Raw genomic sequence first — 22772 nt, 5'->3', positions numbered from 1 at the left:
GACCTTTAGATCCCCGATCATTAGATGCAAGATGCCCCAGGAAGGAGTATGATTTTGGGCCAAGATGGCTCTTTTCAGCTGAGGTAATACCCTAAGAGGGCTGACAGCCGAGGGCTGTCTGCCAGCAGTACTCCCATCAGCTAGGAAAATAAGCCCTCGGGTGTAAAGGGGTTCTGGATGACAAATCATAGCATTCATTGAAGTTATACTTATTGATTCATTCAGTACACATATTGACCACCTATTGTGTGCCATACTTTCAGACATCAAGGGTACATAGTTGGGCAGGAGATGATCCCTATCCTTAAAGAACTAGTGGTGTAATCAAAGGATTGAATGTCATCTTCTTTATTTGTAATACTGGTACAGCAGTGAGAAGAAGTAAGGGAAGGGAAAATTTGATCCATTTGCCACTGTAGAAAAGCTTACATGTTATACAATCCTGCTTTCCTCCATCTGGTCCTTGGCCCACAATCTGCTTTGGTTTTTCAGTGGTAGTAAGTATGTAAAAGAGAAAGAAATAAGAAAGAAACCCTCCTATTAGTCACACCAGTGTCTGCCTACTTTTTAATCACCTTTCAGACAAGCCTACATTTCTTGCCTCTCTCATGCTACCCTTATTTCCATCCTTGTCCTAAAGGACATCCTTGTCATGTGAATGTGCTACTGGAGTTTGGAGTTTGGAGGTGGGATGGGTATGAAAGAACAGGCAGTGTTCTAGGCCTACATCCTAGTTGGTGAGAAGATCAGAGTCATGACTAGTGAAAGGAAGTCCCTATGTTCTAGCTACTAAGATTTCAGTAAGGAGGAATATCTTCTGAAGATCATCCCAAGCTGGAATTCTGAGTATATATTGCAGTGAATTCTTTTTTCTTCTCAATGGGGATGGTCATATAACACAAATTATATTTTGGCTATATTTAAACAAGCTGGCTTGGGAATCTTAAAACTTGTTTTTACGGGAAAATGTGTTGCTACTTCTAAATGTCTGGCTTACAGAAAACAAATTTGGGATTCATTCTAAGACCTGCCTATCTAGGATTTATTTAGTTTGGCTTCCTTTTCCTTTAACAAGGCTTAAACTGATTTTTTTTTTTTTTTAGATTTTTAGCAACCCAACATACAGATGTTATAAAAAAGCCATTTTTACCACAAATACAATGTCAGTAGCTGTCTAGTTGTCTTTTTTGATAGATTTACCAAGAAATATTAGTTCGGAGGTCTTGGTGTCAGTGGGTGGGTGGATGGTTTGAAAGAAAATTGAAAAGAAACGTGTATTGAGTGCCAAAGTGGACCAGCGCCTTTCACTGAATGGACATTTGGCTGTTTACAAATGAAAACAAAACTTAGAAATGTCTAATTGTTTTCTCTCCATTACAAGTTAATTAATGGAAGAGCAAGGATTTAATCCAGGTTTCTTGACCTTCTAGGAGATATTTGTAAACAGTGTTCAAACAAATCTGTGTAATAGCCATGGTGAACCCAAATGCCATCATTGCCCTGAGGGATTCCTGGCATGCTCTGGAGATGTTTCCTCTAGACAAACAGCACTACCACACAGATGGACTGTTTCAGCTATGTTCTATATCGTAAACTCCAGTTTCAGTAACATTTGTGATGCCTTAAGACATCTGGAAAAAATGTGGATGTTCTGTACAATGTTTCGGTTCAACTTAGTCTCATGGAGATATTTAGGAATTCAGTTTATTCCATAAAAGTGCTCTCTTCAGTGTATGGTTTCTAAGGCTTCCATAAAGGAAGAGAGAGCATGAAATTTATTTCTTGTATATATTTTCTGTCTGTTCATATAACCTGATGGCAAACCAATACCCAACACAGTGTTAAGTACTTAGAGGATGCCCAGTAATGAGAAAAGGGATTTTGAAAGCAGTAATATGTCTTTTCTGGCCTTGCAAGTTGACTCCTAGATGTAGAGAAGAAGAAAAATCTATCCTAATGGTTTTCCAAATGGAATTATTAGGTATAGTTAACTATATATTCTAGATAAGAAAATGAGTAAGCTAATTGACTAATGATATTCACTATTTGTAAGGTTGGTTGAATCATATATATTAGGTATGTATGTCTTCTAATATAAAAGAAACTAGTTTATTCGTTGATTCAACAAATATTCCCTACTCTCTTGGCACTAGCAATCTAGGAGAATAAGTAGTTGGATAGTTTGTACTTAGGTATAAAATTTTGGGACAGTTTACTCTCTTGATTTCCTTCTAAATTATCAAAAACATTAGATATTATGTGAATTATGTTTTATTATATTCTGCTATTTGAATGTTTATTATTTTAAAAAGTCCTCTACATGTATGTATAAGATATAAACATATTTTTATATTTAGTATTCTACTAAATATGTTTTTAAAATATAAATATATATAATCTCCTGACTCTAAAGAGAAACAGAAGCTTCCTTGAAATGGTTTGCTGGGGTTGGTTTTTATTTATAAGATAATTTAAACAATTAATGAAAGTTTAATATGTAGGCATACTCAGGGCACCTGAGTGGTTCAGTTGATTAGATGTCTGACTCTTAATTTCAGCTCAGGTCATGATCACACAGTTGGTGAGATTAAGCCCTGTGTTGGGCTCTGTGCTCAGCACAGAGCCTGCTTGAGATTCTCTCTCTCCCTGTCTCTCTGCCCCTCCCCTGCTCTTGGTCTCTCTCTCTCTCTCTCTCTCTCAATAAATAAACGAACACTAAAAATAAAATAAATATGTAGACAAACTCATGACAATTGTTTTAGCATTTTATATTTAACTTATGTTAGTACTTGGAATAAGTTATCAATGAATAAAAGTATACTTTAAATATTTAGCTTCCCCATGTAATTTAGGGTCTTATTTTAGGTTCTTTGGGAATATACATAGATAAATAAATTACTGAGCATTAGTTCTCTAATTTTCTCTCTACTCAACTACTTTGGATTTTAGAAACTCCCAGAAGTAAAAGTTCCATTAGCTATACAAGCACAGTTGATAACTTTGATATCACTCAGAATTTCATAAAGAAATGTCCGAATTTGCTTTAAGAAATGATTTTTAGTCACTGGTGAATTTATTAATCTGTCTTGTGAATTTAGAAAGATAGAAACAATACAAAATTTCAAAATACAAGCTTTTATTGGATAAAATAGAACTTTTCATGAAGTTCATGAACATGCTTTGTTTAAATTCTAGGATTTATTATTTAAAGTCTTTTGTAAAGTTTTGGTTTGATTTTCATTTTGACATATGACAATGTTATGTTAATGTTGACTCTGGACACTTAAAACTTTTTAATATAAATACTAGAAAGGAATTGCTTGCTTTGTGGTACAGACAGCATAAATTTTGGGGGGGATTTAGACAATGTGATACATGCTGTATTTGGACTCAGTTCCTTAGATGGACTTGACTCTCTCTGTAAAAGTGATGCTGCCATCTTCAGTGTGTGGTTTCCAAGCTTCCACGAAAGGAAGAGCGATTAGAGGTTCATGCAAAAAATTTCAGAAACCAAACCTAAAAGTATATATATTGCTTCTGCCATATGTTTTTAGCCAGAATATTTCATTTTATTTAATTAATTTATTTTTATTATTTACTTTTATTGTTTAATTTACATCCAACTTAGCTAGCATATACTGCAATAATGATTTCAGGAGTAGAATCCAGTGATTCATCCCCTACGTATTAACACCCAGTGCTCATCCCGACAAGTGTCTTCCTTAATGTTCCTTGCCCATTTAGCCTTCTCCCCACCCACAACCCCTCCAGCAACCCTGTTTGTTCTCTATATTTAAGAGTTTCTTATGTTTTGTCCCCCTCCCTGTTTTTATATTTTTCCTGCTTCCCTTCACCTACGTTCATTTGTTTTGCATCTCAAATTCCACATATGAGTGAAGTCATATCATATTTGTCTTTCTCTAATTTTGCTTAGCATAACACCCTCTATTTCCATCCATGTTGTTGTAAATGGCAAGATTTCATTTTTTTTTGATTGCCGAGTAATACTCCATTGTGTGTGTGTGTGTGTGTGTGTGTGTGTGTGTGTGTGTGTGTATACCACATCTTCTTTATCCCTTCATCTGTCGATGGACATTTGGGCTCTTTCCATACCTTGGCTATTGATAGCACTGCTGTAAACATTGGGGTGCATGTGTCCCTTTGAAACAGCACGCCTGTATTCTTTGGATAAATACCTAGTAGTGCAATTGCTGGGCCATAGGGTAGTTTTATTTTTAAATTTTTGAGGAACTTCCATATTGTTTTCCAGAGTGGCTCCACCAGTTTGCATTCCCACCAGCAGTGCAAAAGAGTTTCCCTTTCTTCACATCCTCGCCAACATCTGTTGTTGCCTGAATTGTTAATTTTAGTCATTCTGAATGGTGTGAGGTGGTATCTCATTGTGGTTTTCATTTGTATTTCCCTGATGATCAGTAATGTTGAACATTTTTTCATGTGCGTGTTAGCCATATGGATGATTTCTTTAGAGAAGTGTCTGTTCATGTCTTTTGCCCATTTCTTCACTGGATTTTTTTTGTTTTTGAGGTGTTGAGTTTGATAAGTTCTTTATAGATTTTAGATACTAACCCTTTGTCTGACATGTCATTTGCAATTATCTTCTCCCATTCTGTCAGTTACCTTTTAGTTTTGCTGATTGTTTCCTTCACTGTGCAGAAGCTTTTTATCTTGATGAGGTTCCAGTAGTTCATTTTTGCTTTTGTTTCCGTTTCCTCCGGAAATGTGTTAAGAAGTTGCTACAGGTGAGGTCAGAGGTTTTTGCCTGCTTTCTCCTCTAGGATTTGATAGCTTCCTGTCTTATGTTTTAAGTCTTTCATCCATTTTGAGTTTATTTTTGTGTATGGTGTAAGTAAGTGGTCCAGGTTCATTCTTCTGCATGTTGCTGTCCAGTTTTCCCAGCACCATTTGCTGAAGAGACTGTCTTTATTCCATTGGATATTCTTTCCTGCTTTGTCAAAGATTAGTTGGCCATATGTTTGTGGGTCCATTTCTAGGTTCTCTATTTTGTTCCATTGATCTAAGTGTCTATTTTTCTGCCAGTGCCATACTGTCCTGATGATCACATCTTTGTAATATATCTTGAAGTCCAGGATTGTGATGCCTCCAGCTTTGGTTTTCTTTTTCAGGATTGCTTTGGCAATTCGGTTTTTTTTCTGGTTCCATACAAATTTTAGGATTGTTTAACAATATTTGTTCTTCTAATCCATTAGCATGGAATGTTTTTCCTTTTTTGTGTGTGTCCTCTTCAATTTCTTTCATAAGCTTTCTGTAGTTTTCAGTGTATAGATTTTTCACCTCTTTCGTTAGGTTTATTCCTAGGTATTTTATGGTTTTTGGTACAACTGTAAATGGGATTGATTCCTTCATTCCTCTTTCTGTTGCTTTATTATTGGTGTATAGAAATGCAATGAATTTCTGTGCATTGATTTTAAATCCTGCCACTTTGCTGAATTCATGGATCACTTCTAGCAGTTTTTTGGTGGAATCTATTAGGTTTTCCATGTAGAGTATCTTGTCGTCTGTGAAGAGTGAAAGTTTGACTTCCTCCTTGCTGATTTGGATGCCTTTTATTCCTTTGTGTTGTCTGATTGCTGAGGCTAGGACTTCCAGTATTATGTTGAATAACAGTGGCGAGAGTGGACATCCCTATCATGTTCCTAACCTTAGGGGGAAAGCTTTCAGTTTTTCCCCGTTGAGGATGATATTAGCGGTGGGTCTCTTCTTTATGGCTTTTATGCTTTTGAGGTATGATCTTTCTATCCCTACTTTCTTGAGAGTTTTTATCAAGAAAGGATGCCATGTTTTTTCAAATGCTTTCTCTGCATCTATTGAGAGGATCATGTGGTTCTTATCTTTTCTTTTATTATTGACGTGTCACATTGATGGATTTGTGGATATTGAACCAGACTTGCATCCCAGGTATTAAGCCTACTTGATTGTGGCGAATAATTCTTTTAACGTATTGTTTAATCCAGTTGGCTAGTATCTCGTTGAGAATTTTTACATCCATGTTCATCAGAGAAACTGGTCTGTAGTTCTCCTTTTTAGTGGGGTCTTTGTATAGTTTTGGAATCAAGGTAATGATGGCCTCATAGAATGAGTTTGGATGTTTTCCTTCCACTTCTATTTTTTGGAACAGTTTCAAGAGTAGGTGTTAACTCTTCTTTAAATGTTTGGTACAATTCCCCTGGAAAGCCATCCAACCCTGGACTTTTGTTTTTTGGGGAAATTTTTTATTAATAACTCAATTTCTTTACTGGTTATGGGTCTCTTCAAATTTTTTCTTTCTTCCTGTTTCAGTTTTGGTAGTTAATATGTTTCTAGGAATTTGTCCATTTCTTCCAAATTGGCCAATTTATTGGCATATAATTGCTCATAGTATTCTCTTATTTTTGTTTGTATTTCTGTAGTGTTGGTTGTGATCTCTCCTCTTTAATTCTTGATTTTATTTAGTGGGTCCTTTCTTTTTTCTTTTTGATCATACTGGCTAGGGGTTTATCGATTTTGTTAATTCTTTCAAAGAGCCAGCTCCTGGTTTCATCAATTTGATCTATTGTTTTTTTTTTTTAATTTAAATAGCATTGATTTCTGCTCTAATCTTTATTATTTCCCATCTTCTGCTGGTTTGGGGTTTTATTTTGTGTTCTTTTTCCAGTTCTTTTAAGGTGTAAGGTTAGGTTGTGTATCTGAGACCTTTCTTCTTTAGAAAGGCCTGGATTACTATACACTTTTCCTATGACTGCCTTTGCTGCATCCTAGAGGTTTTGGGCTGTGGTGTTATTTAAACTGGCTTCCATGAACTTTTTAATTTTCTCTTTAACTTCTTGGTTAACTCATTCATTCTTTAGTAGGATGTTATTTAGTCTTCAAATATTTGCTGTCTTTCCAAATTTTTTCTTGTGGTTGATTTCGAGTTTCATGGTGTTGTGGTCTGAAGATATGCACGGTATGATCTCAATCTTTTTGTACTTGTTGAGGGCTAATTTGTGTCCAAGCACACAAATCTATTCTGGAGAATGTTCTGTGTACACTCAAGAAGAATGTATATTCCACTGTTATAGGATGAAATGTTCTGAATGTATCAATTAGGTCCATCTGATCCAGTGTGTCATTCAAAGCCATTGTTTCCTTGTTGATATTCTGTTTAGATGATTTGTCCATTGCTGTAAGTGAGGTGTTGAAATCCCCTACTATTATGGTATTATTACCAATAAGTTTCTTTATGTTTGTGATTAATTGATTTATATATTTGGGTAATTTCATGTTGGGGGCATAAGTGTGTACAATTGCTAGATCTTCTTGGTGGATAGACCTGTTAATTATGTAATAATGCCCTTCGTCACCTCTTGTTACAGTCTTTATTTTAAAATCTAGATTGTCTGATATAAGTATGGCTACTCTGGCTTTCTTTTGGCAACCATTACCATCATAGATGGTTCTCCATCCCCTTACTTTCAATCTGAAGGTGTCTTTAGGTCTAAAATGGTTCTCTTGTAAACATCAGTTAGGTGTATATTGTTTTCTTATCCTTTCTGTTACCCTATGTCTTTTTATTGGAGCATTTAGTCCATTGACATTTAGAGTGAGTACTGAAAGATAGGAACTTATTGCCATTGTGTTGCCAGAGTTTCTGGTGCTGTTCTCTGGTACTTTCTAGTCTTTTGGTCTTTTTTGTTTTGTTTCATCTTTTCTCCCTAGCCAGAATATTTTAAATGACTTTATCGAACTGCAAGAGGCTGAGATTGAGAGTTTAGCAGTGTTCTAAGGCAGGAGAAAAGCCACAAATATTAGTGGGCACTGGCAGTCTTTTTCATGTCTTATATTTATAATTGATCTTTCTCAAACTTCTATGAGCTCCTCCTTTTCCCATTCCCTTGGTATTCTCCAAGATTTCATCCTGTTTTATTGTTGTTTTGCTTCTTTCTTTTCCTTGGGCATCTTACATGCTTTTGAGTCTTAACTACTCTTGTATTCTGGTAATTCAAATCTGTATCTCTAGCCCTGACTTCTGACTTATACATCCATCTGCTTGGTAGATATAGCTAATTGGATCTTTACAGGCATCTCAAACTCAACATTTCTATCTTTTTTTTTCTTATTTTCCCCTCCCCCTGACAAACCTTATCCATAATGTGTTTTTCCTCCTTTATTTCTATTTTTAGTTTCTGATATTACCATGTACCAAACTCCCCAAGCTAGAAAGATTGAAGTAATCCTAGATTCCTCTCTCTCTCACCTCCCAATCATCTAATTAATCACCAAATTTAGGTGGGTTTTATTAGCTAAATATTTCCTCATTCTATCTCATCTCTTTCTAATTTCTACTGTTCTATTTCAGACTCTTGTCATCTCTTGCCTCAACTCAGCAATACCTTGGCTTCCAGTCTTTCTTTCATCAACTCCATCCTCCTTACTGTAGCCTATGGTTGTTTATTAGAAATACACATTCAACATAGCATTCTCTTATTCAAACCTTTCCGATTGCGTGGATGATTGGCCTAACTTTCTGTTTGGACCCTGTGTCTTCCGGAATTACATAATCTCTTACTTATCTGAATATATTCTTACCTGTTTTATATTCCTGAGTCCTTGATTAGAGTCTTAGACCTACTGATCATTCTGTTGATAGTCTTCAAATGCTTTTCCCACCTTTCTTTACCTCATTGACTTTTAGTAATTTTTCAGTACTCATTGAAAGCATCTGCTCCTCATCTCTGGCCTTCCATTGATCTGTACATTCTTGCCTAATTATAAATTCCTCAATAGAAAGGATCATGTTTTATTCATCTCTATATTCTTAGCATTTAGAACTGTGGCTTGCAAATGGGAAGTGCCTCCCTTACTTCTCACCCTCCCCCCACCTCCTCAAAATACAAAAAGAATTTAACCTTTAAGGATATTTGCTTGCTCCGTTTGGATTATTGATGTTATGTGCTTTTTATTTATTTTATTTTATTTTATTTTATTTTATTTTATTTTATTTTATTTTATTTTTTGTTTCAAGTTTTTATTTAAATTCTAGTTAGTTCACATATAATGGAATACTGGTTTCAGGGGTAGAATTTAGTGATTTATCACTTACATATAACACCCAGGGCTCATCACAAGTGCCCTCCTCAGTACCCATCACCCATTTAGCCCATATTTTGCCCACCTCTTCTCCACTAACCCTGTTTGTTCTCAATAGTTAAGAGTCTCTTAAGGTTTGTCTCCCTCTTTTTTTTCTTACTTCCCCTATGTTCATCTGTTTTGTGTCTTAAATTCCACATATCAGTGAAATTATATGTGATTTGTCTTTCTCTGGCTGACTTATTTTGCTTAGTGTAATATACTCTACACAGGCACCCCTCCTCTAGGATTTTGATGGTTCCCTTTCTCACATTTAAGGTTTTTCATCCATTTTGAATTTATTTTTGTGTATGGTGTAAGAAAGTAGTCCACTTTCATTCTTCTGTATATTGCTGTCCAGTTTTTCCAACACTATTTGTTGAAGAGACTGTCTTTTTTCCATTGGATGTTCTTTCTTGCTTTGTCGAAGATTAGTTAACCATATAGTTGTCGGTCCATTTCTGGACTTTCTATACTGTTCCACTGATATGTGTCTGTTTTTGTGCCATTACCATACTGTCTTGATGACTACAGCTTTGTAATATAACTTGGACTCCGGAATTGTGATGCCTCCAGCTTTGTTTTTCTTTTTCAGGATGGCTTGAGCTATTCAGGGTCTTTTGTGGTTCCAAACAAATTTTAAGATTATTTGTTCTAACTCTATGAAAAGTGCTGGTGGTATTTTGATAGGGATTGCATTAAATGTGTAGATTGCTTTGGGTAGTATAGACATTTTAACAATATTTGTTCTTCCAATCCATGAGCATGGAATGTTTTTTCATTTCTTTGTGTCCTCTTCAAGTTCTTTTGTAAGTGTTCTTTAATTTTCAGAGTACAGATCTTTCACCTCTTTGGTTAGGTTAATTCCTAGGTATCCTGTGGTTTTTGGTGCAATTGTAAACGGGATCCATTCCTTGATTTCTCTTTCTGCTGCTTCATTATTGGTGTATCGAAATGTAACAGGTTTCTGTATGTTGATTTTGTGTCTTGCAACTTTTAATGAATTCATGTATTAGTTCTAACAATTTTTTGGTGGAGTGTTTCAGGTTTTCTACATAGAGTATCATGTCACCTGTGAATAGTGAAGGTTTGACGTCTTCCTTGCCAATTGGGATCACTTATTTCTTTTTTGTCTGATTGCTGAGGCTAGTACATTCCAGTACTACATTAAATAATGATGAGAATGTCTTGTTCCTGACTGTAGAGGAAAAGCTGTCAGTTTTTCCTCATTGAGTATGATATTAGCTGTGGGTCTTTCATATTATGGCCTTTATGATGTTAAGGCAAGTTCCTTCTATGCTCACTTTGTTGATGGTTTTTATCAAGAATGGATGCTGTACTTTGTCAAATACTTTTTGTGCATCTGTTGAGAGGATCATACAGTTCTTATCCTTTCTTGTATTAATTTAGTGTATCACATTGCTTAATTTGCAAATATTAAACTCCCTTTGCAGCCCAGGAATAAACCCCACTTGATCGTGGTGAGTAATCTTCAAAAGTACTGTTGGGGGGCGCCTGGGTGGCGCAGTCGGTTAAGCGTCCGACTTCAGCCAGGTCACGATCTCGCGGTCCGTGAGTTCGAGCCCCGCGTCAGGCTCTGGGCTGATGGCTCAGAGCCTGGAGCCTGTTTCCGATTCTGTGTCTCCCTCTCTCTCTGCCCCTCCCCCGTTCATGCTCTGTCTCTCTCTGTCCCAAAAATAAATAAACGTTGAAAAAAAATTAAAAAAAAAAAAAAGTACTGTTGGATTTAATTTACTGGTATCTTGTTGAGAATATTTGCATCCATATTCATCAGGGATATTGGCTTATAATTCTTTTTGTGGGGTCTTTGGTTTTGGAATCAAAGTAATGCTGGCCTCATAGAATGAGTTTGGAAGTTTTCCTTCCATTTCTATTTTTTGGAACAGTTTAAGAAGAGTAAGTATTAACTATTCTTTAAATGTTTGGCCTGGCTGGCTTAGTTGTTTTAGCATCTGATTCTTGATTTTGGCTCAGGTCACAATCTCACATTGTAGGATTGAGCCCGCATCAGGCTCCATGCTGGGTATGGAGGCTGCTTAAGATTCTCTCTCTCCGTCTCCGTCTGTCCCTTTCCAACTTGCATGCACGTGCTCTGTCAAAAAAAAAAAAAAAAAGTAAAATTCCCTTGGGAAACTGAGGATATGTGCTTTTTAAACCATAATCACATTTTAGTGAAGAAAAATAAACTAATGTTTATCTCTAATTGATAGTTTATTTTTCCTTCTGACCATACTAGAATGAAGAATTACTGGCTGAAAAAAGCAATATATTTTCTCAAACACTGGGGTTTGTGGAGAAGTTAACATAACTTGAAAGAAGAATACACACACATAGTACAAACCATGTGGTGTCTCCTTTATTACAAAGAAGCCTTTTACATAGATCCACCCCTCTAAAGTAGTTGATTTGTTTATTGTTTTTAGTGGTTGGAGATGAAATAGGTGGAACCAAAATATAGAAAACTGTGCTAGTGATGCTCACTTAGTTATCACCTTTTAAATATTCTACCTAATTCCACAAAGTATTTGAGGTAAAAGGTCCATTTTGTATATTCTCATGACTTTGGAATATTTCTGTTTAGGGTAGAGTTTCCTAAATATTTTGATATGAGTTAAAAATACATTTTTTATTTATTGCTTTAAAAATCCTTTAGTATTGACATGGGGCACCTGGATAGCTCAGTCAGTTAAGCATCCGACTCATGACTTCAGCTTAGGTTATGGTCTCGCGGTTCATGAGTTCAAGCCCCACATTGGGCTCTGTGCTAACAGCACTGAGCCTGCTTGGGATTCTCTCTCTCCCTCTCTTTCTGCCCCTCCCCCACTTGCTCTCTCTCTTTCTCTCTCTCAGAATAAATAAAAATAAACTTAAAATCCTTAGCATTGATAAAGGTATTTTGAAATATTCTTTATATTTACAAATATTCCTTATTTCCATAGTTTTTTCCTTCCATTATGCTTTTATTGCACAGAACTCTTTAACATTCAAGAAAGATGTAGTCTGAGACTCTAAGGTCCCACTATAATATGAACTAGTCCTTCATTCTTTAATTGATCTAAAACTTCTGTTTTATGGCTGTAAGAACCATAACTTTCTTTGAGGTCACTTTAGTTTCATGATGAGCGCTAATGATAGGCTTTTTGAGAAAGAACATATTTTCATTAAAAAATAGCAGATTTTGGGGGGCACCGGGGTGGCTCGGTTGAATGTCTGACTTCAGCCCAGGTCATGATCTCACGGTTTGTGAGTTCGAGCCCCATGTTGGGCTCTGTGCTGACAGCTCAGAACCTGGAGCCTGCTTCAGTTTCGGTGTCTCCCTTTCTCTCTGCCCCTCCCTGCTCACACAATCTCTCTCTCTCTCTCTCTCTCTTTCTCTCTCTCTCAAAAATAAATAAATGTTAAAAAAAATAGCAAATTTTTATAGCTTTAATTGAAGACTAGCGTAAGATAACAAAGCTCTTTTGCCTTCCTGAGTGGGCAACTGGACTCGCTTGCTAAAGGACTGACTATAAAACTATTACAGTTCTTTACTAACAGTTATAATCAGAAAAATCAGTGGTCTACTTTATCTTATGTTTGAAGTGTTCAGGAGGTGGAAGCAATAAAGAGAATTCTGAGTGAATGTCTTCACTGTCTCACACTAGGTTAGTCTCCCTAAAGCATGGTTTTCTTATTGTTATCCATCTTGAAATTCTTCACTGACTTCATCAATTTAGGATAAAGTCAGTAGAAGACTAGCACTCTATGGCTCTTCTACAGATTGCTCTTCACATGTTTTTCCAAACTTAATTTGAACATTTGTTTAAAAAATGATAATGTTTACTATGTAGTGGGCACTGTACTAACCTTTCGGGATGTAATGCTATATAAGAAAGACATGATCTCCGTCCTCATAGACTTGCCTAATTGCTTGTGCTTAACTGATTTGCATGATTTCAACATAGCATGTGTAGTTCTACTTTTTTTTTTTTACCTTTGCTTATGTTATTCTTCTTCCAAGAAAAATTTTCCTCCTCAGAATATTCAAGTTTATCCATGTTTAAAATCTCAGCTCGGGGCGCCTGGGTGGCTCAGTCGGTTAAGCGGCCGACTTCGGCTCAGGTCATGATCTCACGGTCTGTGAGTTCGAGCCCCGCATCGGACTCTGTGCTGACAGCTCAGAGCCTGGAGCCTGTTTTCAGATTCTGTGTCTCCCTCTCTTTCTGACCCTCCCCCGTTCATGCTCTGTCTCTCTCTGTCTCAAAAATAAATGAACGTTAAAAAATTAAAAAAAAAAAATCTCAGCTCTAGTTATATCTCCAATATGACCATTCTCGTTGTCTGTGCCTGGTCATTTTAGTCTCTTTCCTCTGAGTGGCCGTGGCACCTAATACATAGTGTTAACTTAGGACTGTCACTTATAATTATCAATAAATACTGATTTTTAATTTTTCATGTGTATATCTTCCCAGATATCCTGTAAGGCTTTGGATGGCCACTCTGTCTTCCAGCCCCTCCCCCAAATGTCCCTCTCACATGCAAAATACACCTTCTTTCTTCCAAGTTTCCTAAAAGTTTCATCCCATTATGCACCGCATCAGAGTCCAGAATCTCTACATCAAAATCAGTCTCATCACCTGATGAGACTCCTCAGGTGTAGTTGCTTAAGTACAACTCATCAAGAACAGTTTCTCTGAATCTGAAGACCTGTGAACTAAAGAGATGTTATCTAGCCGCCCCCCCCCCTTACCACCCCTCCCCCACAACCTACCTGCACACCCAACATACAATCATGGGACAGGTATAGGATAATTGGTATAGACCTTACTGTTCAAAAGGAGGAAAATGAGAGGCATAAAGAGGTCACTGCTCCATAGTGATTTTAAAATTTGGGTGGGCAAATATTGGAGTTTCCTTGATTTATATCTCAAGGCCTGGGAGTAATTATTTAGCATTTCATGCTTTGCCCTCTGTGCTTTTGTTCCTTCCCCTGAGTCATCCTTCCTTTTTCACGAAGTATGTTTGCATGTGAGTGATTTTCTCAGTCGGCTGCCTGACAGAATTTTGGGGGTCCAGTGGTCTCTTTTTACCTTGTACTGTCATTGTTCCTTTCAGTTCAGTGTAGTGGTGTGCTTGCTGTTATTATTCTCTCAAAAATTTTGTCAGCCTCCTGTGAATCACATTGGGGTTTATTCCATTAGATAAAAGCCACATCCAAGAATCTCTTCAAAGTGTGGGCTTCCACAGAGATACTGAGGTAAAATGCACTCAAGCTTTCTGAAGTATTGACTGTTGATTGAGAGGATCTGTGAAACATACTTTTAATCTTTTTAAAGGATTGTTTGTATAATTGATTATTATTATTATTATTATTATTATTATTATTATAAGGTACCACTGTTGATCTTCCTGTGGTCTTTGCAGTCACCTCTCAGCTTCATTTTTAGGCCATGTTCTGCCAATGCTCTTGGATTCAAACTTTGTTTGAAAGCTATTCCCACCTTTAACATCTTTTGTCATCTGGGGGGGCTAAGAATTTTCTTTTTCTTTTTTTTCTTTTTTGAATTTGTATTCTTCCAAGATTTTATTTAAATTCAAGTTAGTTCATGTATAGTGTAGTATTGGTTTCAGGAGTAGAATTTAGTGATTTGTCACTTACATATAACATCCAGTGCTCATCACAAGTGCCCTTCTTAATGCCCATCACCCATCTAGCCCATCCCCACCCACCTCCCCTCCAGCAACCCTTAGTTTTGTTCTCTATAGTTAAGAGTCTCTTATGGTTTGGAGTGGCTAAGAATTTTCAAAACTATTTGTGCCCTGGTCTTGTTTGTTTAACAGTCCTTTCTTTAGATTAGTTTATCTTTATTCTCTTGCATTTTACAGTAAGTGGAAAAAAAAAAAGTAGCACTTACAATACTTTAACCTGCTTAGAAATCTTAAATCCCTCAGTTCATTAAGGCACATTTCTTACTTTGCATGCACATTACTGAAGGTGATGGTATTGCTAAGTTTCTACAACTACTTACCAAGGATCCTCCTTCTTCCAATTTCTTTTTTTTTTATTTAAAAAAAAATTTTTAATGTTTATTTATTTTTGAGAGAGATAGAGACAGATATGAGTCAGGGAGGGAGAAACAGAAAGAGAGGGAGATACAGAATCTGAAGCAGGCTCCAGGCTCTGAGCTGTCAGCACAGAGCCTGACGTGGGGCTCGAACCCACAGACTGTTGGGATCATGACCTGAGCTGAAGCCGGACGCTCAACCGACTGAGCCACCCAGGCGCCCCTCCTTCTTCCGATTTCTAAATACATTTTCCTCACTTCATCTGAGTCCTTGTGGAAAGCATACTCAGCTTTCTACTAACAGTCTGTTCAAGGCAATTTAGGCTTTCTCTAACATGCTCTTGAAAATCCTTCCAGCCTCTGCTTCACTGCCAAGTTCCAAAGCTACTCCTGCATTTTTAAGTATTTATTATGGCAGCACCCCTCTTTTAGCTTTCAACATCTGTACTAGTTACCTCTTCCTGTGTAACAAATTACCTCAAAACTTAGCAGCTGAAAGCAACAAACACTTATTATCTTACAGTTGGATGAGTCAGGAATCTTGGTGTGGCTTAACTGGATCCTCTGCCTCAAGACCTCTTATGATGTTGTTACGAAGCTGTCAGTTGGGGCTGTGGTGTCATTCAAAGGTTCCACTAAGGGACAGTCTGCTTCCTAGCTCACTCGTGGTTGCTGGCAGGATTTGAGTTCAGATCCTGTTCATTAGAGGCCTCTATTGATTCCTTCCTAGTGTGCTTCTTAGGCAGTTGGCTGATGGCTTCCGTCAGAGCAGAAAAGGGCTACCAAGACAGAAACCAGAATCCCTTTGTAACCTAATCTTGGAAACAACATCCCATCACTTTTGCCTTATTTTCTGTGTTAAATTATTAGGTCCAACCTATGCATGAAGGGAAGAGATTATATAAGGGCTTGAATACCAGGAGTCAGGGATCTTTGAAAGCCACCTTAGAAGCTATATGATCTTTGGCCGCTGTTTTGCATGTGATGGTGAATCTGCATTTACTGGGTTTGAAAATTGGAAGAGAGTGTCTAGAACACACCGATGAAATAATATTTACATAACACATTTAAAAGGATCTTTATAACTTTGTAACTTACTGAGACTTGAAAATAATTTTAGGAGCTTAATTTCTCCACACAAACCAAGTTTTATTTCTACACAAATGTACTCCTTGTTCATATCCTCACATGAAGGAATATAAGACTCTTTGATTTTTGCAATCAAAATACATCTGACTGTTGACAAATGAATCAAGTGATTTGTTTGCTTTTTCTCAGGTGCTGATGATACATGTCGGTATTTACAGGATGTAAGAAATTAAATAAATGAGTTCATTTACCCTAGTTTATTTGTGAGATAAAATTTATTCCTTTACTCTTTTAGTAGTTTTGGAATTCTGACAGAAGAGGTAACCTTGATTACATTTTCAGTACAGTAAACATAGGTCTTATGGGTCTAGGAATAAGTCTATAAACACACATATGAAGAAAAATCCTATGAATTTTGGTATTGGGGGAAAGGGGGCTGGGAAGAGCAGTTCCAGTATCCTATACTTTTCCTGGAAAATATGTTTTCATCAAAAGACTTCTGAAACCTTTTTCTTTGTTAGTCATACTTCAATGTGTTCATTATTCCTGCCCCAAACTCTTTGACTCTTGGCACAGAAACTATTTTAATCTAACAGACATGGCAGCACGGCCTGAAAAATAACAGTAATAACTTTTTTCCACAGATTATTTCAGTGTTATTTTAGCTGGCTTAAAACTTGGCTTTGAGTGGTCTGATAAATACAGCAATGTTTATGTTAAAAATACATAGTATGTTTAAGCAACTTTTTCATTTATGGATTATAGAAGTATCATTATTTTTCATCCACGTTTCCCAGAGAGTATGGTGGTTTGTTTTGTAGTTATACTAGAGAACATTAAGGTGGAATATTGGAAGAGAGTTTGTATAGATGACTAAAGGTAGTTATTTCAGAGTTTCAGCTAATTCTCTTATTAGATTTGTACTACTGAGAAGAATTGCCAACAACAATAACAGTGTTATTAAATAATATTGTGAATATCCAACCATGTTATAGAAAACCATATATTATAATAGTTCATTTTTAGACTTTCCCTAATATATAAAATTGTCTTTTTTTCTCTCTCTTTTACAGGCAATATAACATTACACAGCAACATGGGCAACATCACAGTAGGTATGTGCTAAGCTGCTAGTTGGTAAATTTTGCATGCTTTTAAAAATAGTTATATTTGTGATATTTTATAAATAAAATCTGAAGTTTAGCTCATGAATCTGATATGTTCCTGATATGCAAGTCACATATAGGCAGACCCAATGTATGAATATGTAAAATTGTTTCTGAAAATTCATTGACTCATCATCCTGTATATATTATATAATTATAGATTTGGTATCAATAAGAATAAAGTTAGAATTCTGATTTCACCACTTTCTTTTTTTAAAGTTTATTTATTTATTTGAGGGAGACAGAGACAGGGAGAGTGGGTAAAGGGCAGAGAGAGAGAGAGAGAGAGAATCCCAAGCAAGCTCTGCATTGCCAGTGCAGAGCCCTATGGGGCTTGAATTCGTGAAACTACGAGATCATGACCTGAGCAAAATCAAAAGTTGGGACACTTAACTGACTGATTCACCCAGGTGCTCCTGATTTCACCACTTTCTATACATGGGCTAATTACCTAACTTCTCTGTGCTTCAATTTGCACATCTGAAAAAAATAGAAATTATAATAAGTACCTATTGTAGAGGGTTATTGTAAGAAGTGAGATCATATATATAAAGTACTTTAGCATGGTGTCTGACATATGGTAAAAATTCAATAAATAATTGTCATTTTAATTATTGTTCCAATCCCAGGCCAGAACTAATAGTGGCCAATGGTACTTAAGACCTCTTCACTACATGTGATGCTGTGCCTGTGGGAGAAAAGTTCAGCTTTCCAGATAGTTTAGATAGAGTTTTTCTCTATCCCAAGGAGCACCTGCTTACCTATAGGCAAAGGCATAAGAGTGGTGGTTGTTTTTAGGCCTTAGAGGGTTGGGAGTATGGATGGAAAATGAGGACCTTTGAGGGGAGGCTGTGGCTTATTGCCAGGATGAATGCCCAGGGCCTCTTGGCTTTGTCCTTTTCGATGGTTTAAATTTTTCCTTTCTTTGTACTGATTTTAATAGTGAACATGTCCATTAGTCCTTTGCACTATCACTCCTAGATTTTCTGACTTAAAGTACATATCTTTTTAAATAATTTTCCAGAGATTATAACTTTTATGTTCAATGAGGGACTAAGTTGAAAATAAAGGCTTCTTTCATGATAGTTGTAAATCATTTTAACTAAGACAAGACAGAAAGATTTACCTGTGTTCCAGTGGAAAATTGAGATTTACTGTTAACTATTCATGCCATTTCATCAGAGGACACACCTAAGTATAGTAAAGGAAGTTTCTAGTGTGAACAAAAAGGTATGCTGGTAAGAAGCTGAGCCAGCTGGGGAGAGAAAATGCTAGACATGGGTGGCATTTGTAGCATTAAGGCAAGTGGGGAAAGAAGAAGAATGTTGCAAAATGAGGCACAGGGAATTTCATTACCAACTAGAAGGCCTTTTAGGCAGATATGAATTTGAGGACTATTTATAATACAATGTGATATGATCATGCTAGTATTATTCTTGGATGGAAATGTGAAACATAAATGAAAAACCCTTCTCTCTAGAAGTGGAAATAAATGGTTATTTATCCATACTGGAAAAGAATAGTAGTAGCAAGGATGAAATGAGCAGCAATTTACATCTCTGAAGATGGTTTCAAACTGTACAAATGATTAACATTATGAATTCTTGTTAATTTTTCATATGAACTTTTTCTCACTGTTAAGTACTAGAGGGATTTTAAGATGAAATGTTTTCTTTTTCTTTGATAAATCTCTGTCCACTCAAAGAAAATGACCTGAGTACAGTGTTAAGAACTATAATTTATAATTTTCTTTATCAAAATATAAATTGTGTCCATGGCTTTAGGTTGTTCTTAAAAATCCACAAATATATGAAGGTAAATAAAGCTTGAATTCTTATTTTGTAAATATCATTGATAAACTTTGAGTTTTATTTTGGAAGAATCTCTTACAATAAGAAAAAAGTTTTACATTTGTTAAGTTATCATATTTTGATCTCTGGTAGTGTGGAAAAGTATAGACTTTAGAAATAGATTTGGTGGTAAATTTTGGTCCTACCATATATTAGCTGTGTGACTTTCTCAAATTACCAAGTCTCTGAGTTTGCATTTTTTTTTACATAAAATGGATGCCATTTACATAGCACAAGGTTGTTGAGATAATAATTAAAGTAGTACTAATAGCCTACTGTAGACTGAAAGCCTTACCAATAACACAAACTGTCATTTAACACGTATTGTGTATGTTATATACATTATATATTGTATTCTTACAATACAGTAAGCAAGGGAAAAGAAAATGTTAAGAAAATCATTAGGAAGAGAAAATACATTTACAGTACTGTACTGTATATTTATAGAAAAAAATCCACTTTTGAGTGGCCCCACACAGTTCAAACCCATGTTGTTCAAGGGTCAACAGTATATAAAATACATCACAATGCATGGTAGTTATTCAATAAATTATCCCTCTCTTTCTCCTCTTCCAGTTTATTATCTATAATATAGAACAAGTCACTATGTTTTAAACTTAATTATTAAGGAAGGGTTCATTTCATAAATTCCTTTATTTCTTTCAATATCTATATTAATACTTTGGAAGAAAGGTATAAATTATGTCTTTATTTACTGCTCTCAAGATTCTGTTAACATTTGAAGACAACCTTGAGTATGGCAGTAACTAGTCAACATGTATTTATTGAGTGCCTGTTGTATCGCAGGAACTCTTTTAGGTACTGACCATAATATTGGTCAACAAAAACATAGTCTCCATGCTTACCTTCAGCCTGAGAAGAAAGACAATAAGCATGCAAATAACCAAAGATAACTTCAGATTGTGCAATGAATAAATAAGAGAGGGTAATAGGATAGAGAATGGGGAAAACAAAGTTACTTCAGTTAGTAATCAGGGAGGGTCTGAAGAAGGGACACTTGAACTCAAGCCAGAATAATGGGAAAGAGGCTCATAAAATTTTGGATGCAGAGCTCCCCAGATAGAGGAGTAGCTAGCGCAAGCCCTGAAAATGGAATGGATCTATCATTTTCAAGATACAGATACAGAAGCAGAACTCGTGGAGAGTTGTGGGAGATAAGGTACGTGAGAGCTAGATCATAGGGCCTTTATAGACATTGCGAGAGTTGGGACTTAATTTCAGCTACAACAGGTGTTAGCAGGCAAGTAATATTTAATTTTTTTTAAAGAGCAACCTAGCTGTTGTTTTGTAATGTACCAGAGGGTGCAAAAGTGGAAGCAGGTAACCAGAAAGCTTAATTTGTTTATCCATTCTCCTGTTGTTGGATACCTTGGCTATGTCTAATTTTTGGAATTTATAAATAAAACTGGTATGAACGTTCTTAGACAAGTCATTTTATGAAGACATATATGGATGATATATATTTTTTTTCCCTTCTTGGGTAAATACCTAGGAATAGAATCACTGATTTGAGTAGGTATGATAAACTTCCAGACTTTTCCCCCAAAGTTCCCTTTTACACTCCTTTCTACAACATATGACAATTCTAGTTGTTCCACATCCTCACCAACATTTTTGTCAGTCTTTTATTTTTTTTAATGTTTATTTATTTGTTTGAGAGAGAAAGAGAATGCCTGTGTGTGCATACAGGAGAAAAGCAGAGAGAGAATCCCAAGTAGGCTCCATGCTGTCAGCATAGAACCAAACAGAGGGTTCGAACTCACAAACCGTGAGATCATAACCTGAGCTGAAATCCAGAGTCAGCCACCCAACCACCTGGCACCCAGGTGCCCCTGTCAGTCTTCTGATTTTACCCGTGTGCAGTGGTATCCCTCTGGTATTATTTTACATTTCCCTGATGACTAATGATGTTCAGTACTTTTCATGCGCTTACTGCTTATTAGTATATCTTTGTGAAATTTTGTTCAGGTCTTTTGCTCATTTATTTTTCAGTTGGATTGTCTTTTTGTTACTGAGTTGGAGGAGTTCTTTATATATTCTGGGAACAATCCTTTGTAACCTTGTTTTTCTGTATTTTCCCTCAGCCTGTGGCTTGCCTGGTCAGTCATTCTGTTTTCTTTTCTTTCCTTTTCTTTTCTTTCCTTTTCTTTTCTTTTCTTTTCTTTTCTTTTCTTTTCTTTTCTTTTCTTTTCTTTTCTCTTTTCCTTTTCTCTTTTCTTTTCTTTTCTTTTCTTTTCTTTTCTTTTCTTTTCTTTCTTTAGACTGAGAGAGTGTGGGCAGAGGGAGTGGGAGAGAGAGAATCTTAAAGCAGGTTCCATAGTCAACCTGACACGGGGCTCAATCTCACAACTGAAAACATGACCTGAGCCGAAATCAAGAGTTGGACACTTAACCAACCAACTGACCCACCCAGGTGCCCCTGTCTGTTCATTTTCTTAATGGTGTATTTGGATGAGAAGATTTCCATTTTGATGAAGTCTAATTTACCAATTATTTTTATGGCTATTGATTTCTGTGTCCTGAGAAATCTTTGGCTGCCTTCAATCATGAAGCTGTCCTATGTTTTCCTCTAGCAGCTTTCAAATTTTTGCTTTTACCTTTGATCAATTTCTAATTTTTGTGTTTAATCTGAGTCAGGAAATCCGGATTTATTTTTTCCCATCTGGATGTTATTGTTACATCACCATTTGTTGACAAAACTTTCTTTCTCCAATGTATTACTTCAGCATGTTTGTCTAGAATGAAATTACTGTATAAGTTAATAGATATTTTATTATTCTATTTTCTGTTTTGTCTGACTTTACATTCAGTAAGTGGTACTTTTCAAGGAATTTGTCTATTTTATCGCATTGTCAAATTTGTTCACGTAATGCTGTGCAGAGTATTCCCTTATATTCCTGTTTATGCCTATAGGATCTGTAGTGGTATTTCTTTCCTCTTCATTGCTGATATTGATATATGTATTCTCTTTTTCTTGACTAATGAGGGTAGACTTTATTTTCAAATAACCGACTTTTCACTTTGTTAGTATCTTTATTGTTTGTTTTCTGATGTATTAATTGATTTCTGCTCTTTATTTATTATATTCTTTCTTTTATTAACTTGGAGTTTCCTTGCTCCTCTTTTTCTAGCTTCCTCAGATAAAACATTAGGTCAGTGATTTTAGACAGTTTTTTTTTTTTAGAATTTTTGTTAATATTAGCATTTAAATTATAAGTCTGTTAAAGGCAGTGTATTCCCCACATTTTGCAGTGTTGCATTTTTTTCTTCTATAGTTTGGCTTTTGTAAATAATGCTACAATAAACATCAGGGTACATGTATACCCTTGAGTTAATGTTTTTAATTAAGTTTTTATTTTAATTCCGGTATAATTAATATACAGTGTTATATTAGTTTCAGCTGTACAAAATACTGATACAACAATTTCATACATCACCTAGTGCTCATCACAAGT

General features: G+C 35.9%; 1 protein-coding gene across 3 annotated transcripts in view; it reads left to right on the top strand.

The window, feature by feature from the left end:
- Window positions 1–22772, top strand: part of FAM185A (family with sequence similarity 185 member A) — a 76209-nt gene that overhangs the window by 22912 nt on the left and 30525 nt on the right. For all 3 annotated transcript variants that reach the window (XR_007150512.1, XM_047850973.1, XM_047850972.1), the window contains exon 5: window positions 17354–17395. Coding sequence is in view for 2 of the 3 variants with exons in the window: in XM_047850973.1 (XP_047706929.1) it covers window positions 17354–17395 (42 nt within the window). In the remaining variant the exon portion in view is untranslated. The remainder of the gene's footprint in view (window positions 1–17353; window positions 17396–22772) is intronic.

Source organism: Prionailurus viverrinus, chromosome A2, assembly GCF_022837055.1.
Source record: "Prionailurus viverrinus isolate Anna chromosome A2, UM_Priviv_1.0, whole genome shotgun sequence".
In the NCBI taxonomy this organism is placed as follows: Eukaryota; Metazoa; Chordata; class Mammalia; order Carnivora; family Felidae; genus Prionailurus; species Prionailurus viverrinus.
The sequence above is the reverse complement of the archived record's forward strand: the minus strand, read 5'-3'. Positions and strand labels throughout refer to the sequence as shown.